The following is a 3,597-nucleotide window of genomic DNA, read 5'->3' as shown; positions in this document are numbered from 1 at the left end:
TATTAGTGAAGTTAGTGTTAGTGTTCTCAGAATTTGGAGTTTGATGCATTGCCTGCAATATGTATGAACTCTTTTTTTTCTTATTTTGTTATATTAAAATTTCTACATACGTTGACAGTGAGTATATGTCAGTTGCAATAAATAACTAGCAAAACACATACCAGTTAGGCCACTAAAATATTTCAAAAGAAATAACCTGTGTGAGAGGATGAAAGACTGCAAAAAGGCATTAGAAGACAAGTACAGATACAGGCTTACATTACACTTATACAAAGTTGACTGTTGACATAGGGGAGACACTTAGATCAGATAATTAGTGTCTGTCATTTCATTTTTATCAGAAATGATAGACATCTTAAATATTATAGAATTAAGTTACAAGGGGGAGGCAACCATCTGAATGCTCATGCAACTTAGCCCCAAGGTTTGGTCCCCATATCTGAGTCAATAATGGACATAAAAAAGACTGGCAGCCACCATGGCCTAGGAAGGGAATTTGGCTTCCCATGGCATGGATTTGACTGTCAGGACTCAGGGGTTGGTAACCATGGCCCTCTGTTTACTTCATGGACAAGGACTTTCCTCTTTTTCTAAGTTCCAGAAGTAAATAAATGTTACTATGATTCCCTCTACACTTTTGGTTATAACTTCTTTAGGATTTGATTTTTGTGTATTTTCAATGTATTTATATTGACACAATTATGTACCAGAGACCTTCCTTATTTATTTCACACATCACTAAAATGAGATCACTAAATAGGATCAAATGATTTCAGGATGTTCTCATGATTAATTTGTAAGGTTTGCATCTGTGAGTTTACTTGATAGAAGTACTATAAAGTATTTGATGAATCATAAACAAATATAATCTCAAATGTTTATAGCAAAAAAACTTGAATTATACTCATTCATTGAAGATGCATTTGTTTACATTATACATTTTATGAAGAATAAATAGAAATGATGGCATAAATTAAAATAAAAATTATTTTATAAGTTGAGGTACCCAGGACCCAATAAGGTGACTTTAGAGTAAGCAGTATTACTTTTGAAGCCCAGCTATGAAAAGCATGATCTCCAATTAAGATCGTCACACAGGGAAGGCTGAAATGCATCTTTATCATTTCCCTGAGAACAACTGTGTTCCCATTACTCTCCTCACAGCATCCTTTACCTGCTGGTTCCTGAGACTGTAGATGAGAGGATTCAGGAAGGGAGGAACCATAGTATAAAAGGCAGAGAGAACCATGTCCTGGAGGGTGTCAGAGGTTGCTGAGGACCTCAGGTATACACCTGCACCAGAACTGAAGAAGACGGACACCACGAGGATGTGAGGGGTGCAGGTGGAGAAGGCCTTCCCTGGGGATCTGGTGGGAAATTTCAGCACAGCAGAAAATATGCGAAAATATGACATGGCAATAAGAGTAAAGCAGCCACCACCAATTGCCACAGCAGAGACAAAAAAAAAAAGGACCATGTTGCCGGTGGTGTCAGAGCAAGACAGCCTCAGCAGAGAGGGGACATCACAGAAGAACAGATGGACCACGTTTGACTGGCAGAAGGACAGCCAGAATGTGTTTCCAGTGTGTACACCTGCATACAGCAGACCACTGAGCAGGGTGGCCAGGGTCATGCGGACACAAATTTGAGGGTTCATGATGAGGGGGTACTGGAGGGGCTGGCAGATGGCCACATAGCGGTCCCAGGCCATGATGGTGAGAAACAGAAGTTCAACACTTGCACAAAAAATGACCAGGAAGATCTGGGTTGCACAACCAGCCACTGAAATGGCCCTGTTACCATTGAGAGAGTTGACACAGGCATTGGGGACAGTGATGGAAATGTAGCACATGTCCAAGATGGACAGGTTCCTCAGGAAGAAGTACATGGGTGTGTGCAGGTTCTGGTCAGCAGTGGTGACAGTGACGATGAGAAGGTTCCCTAACAAGGTACCCAGGTAGGTCATTGGGAATACTGTGAAATAGAGGAAACTCAGATCCCAGCCATCAGGAGAGCTCAGGAGGAGAAATTCAGTTACCATGGTGGCATTGGTCATTTGCTGGAAATTCTGGTTGTCTGGGAAGATAAAGAGATAAAGTTGAAAAAAAAAACAGAATTAATGCAATTACTTTATATATTCATATACACCATGTTTTCTTGTATTTTGCAGTGGGTTTCCCTTTAGAGGAAGGTCAATCTTGTTTTTCTGATATGTTTACTTATTTTTGAGCAGAGTGCACCTCCCAGTGCATGAGTGGAGGTCTGCAGCCCAGGGTCTGGGCCTGACCTGCAGGGTTTGTCTTCAGCTCCTCATCAGGCCTCCACTGACCTACTGAGACTCCATGCAGAGCATGTGTCAATGTTTTTCTTTTTTTAATGATCTATAATATAGTTACCTTTATTCTCTTCCATGAATACAATTTATTAAAAGTATAATTAATAATTCCTATTGTCATTAATTTTCTAATATTTGTTGTGTTGTCTCTCAAGATTTATAACTTACTATTTTTTTTAAAGAGAGAGAGAGAATTTTTTTAATATTTATTTTTTCATTTTGGTGTACACAACATCTTTATTTTATTTGTATGTGGTGCTGAGGGTCCAACCAGTCTCCCTGTGCATGCCAGGGAGCGTGCTACCACTTGAGCTACATCCCCAGCCCAATTTTCTAATATTTTTCAAAGGAAACTCTTCATTATATAGGAGTATTTATCTCCATGAACATGAAAAAAATTATTCATGAAAAAAGCATTTCAAGTATTCAAACTTTCCTATTCCAGGGCTGCAGGTTCAGTGCTGTGGTAAACTGAGGGGATCTGACTGTACCTGGACTCTCCTGAAGTCCCCCACTCTCCCTGGTGCTCCCCAGGGTGGGGTGGTGCTGTATGCAGGCCACACAATCTCAGATAGGTATCTGGTCCTGTTCCCACTGGGGCTCTCTTTTTCTCTTCAACACATCAGTGTGAGGTGTTTAAAGCTCCAGATTCCACCCCAGTGACATTCTCCTAAACTTTTATTTTTTTTTTACCTCAATATGTTTTTACTCTGTGTTCAGCACCATGAAGTTGAATATTCCTTTGTCTATACAATAATTTGTCATTTTCTTGTTGACACCTTCCATTTTAATCCTTTCCTCCGAATGTCATGATTATACAAAGTGATACTGACTGTATACCCTAAAAGGAAGATTTTACTCATATTTATAGCACTTCTGAAGCAGCTCAGACTGGTTCAACCCCAAATCACCAAAATTGTCATTTTTTAAGCTCTGAAAATCTGGATCCACCTCAGCACCTTGCCAGGTTAACCACACTCACCCTTAGAAGAGCAATCTTCCTCATAAGTTTGTCTGGCCTTTACTTAAAATTTGTGTCCCCCAGGGTCAGGGGTGTGTGCCCAGACACAGGTAGGTTGGTGTTAATTTCACAGTTAATTTCAAGGACCCCTACTCAGTCTAACTGCAATCTCTTTCTTCTCCTATTTCCCATTTCTCCCTGACACAAATCTAAATCTCATGCCTCAGTGACCCCCTTGTTCACAGCATGCCCTAGAACTTGCTGACAGAGGGCCTTTTCTACTGTGACATAATGATTCCAT

At 40.2% G+C, this 3,597-nt stretch overlaps 1 protein-coding gene across 1 annotated transcript; it reads right to left on the bottom strand.

Moving 5' to 3' along the window:
- Nucleotides 1–1,120: 1,120 nt before the first annotated feature.
- LOC113177723 (olfactory receptor 14C36-like) lies at nt 1,121–2,056 on the bottom strand. Its single transcript, XM_077800438.1, has one exon. It carries the CDS (start codon nt 2,054–2,056, stop codon nt 1,121–1,123), a length of 936 nt encoding a protein of 311 aa, XP_077656564.1.
- Between the last annotated feature and the right edge of the window lie 1,541 nt (nt 2,057–3,597).

Source organism: Urocitellus parryii, chromosome 1 (assembly GCF_045843805.1).
Source record: "Urocitellus parryii isolate mUroPar1 chromosome 1, mUroPar1.hap1, whole genome shotgun sequence".
Taxonomy (NCBI): domain Eukaryota; kingdom Metazoa; phylum Chordata; class Mammalia; order Rodentia; family Sciuridae; genus Urocitellus; species Urocitellus parryii.
This window is presented reverse-complemented; position numbering and strand designations above follow the sequence as displayed.

What these genes read in the sequence shown, in the direction of transcription:
- LOC113177723 (XM_077800438.1), bottom strand. Translation starts at nt 2,056, where the DNA reads ATGACCAATGCCACCATGGTAACTGAATTTCTCCTCCTGAGCTCTCCT.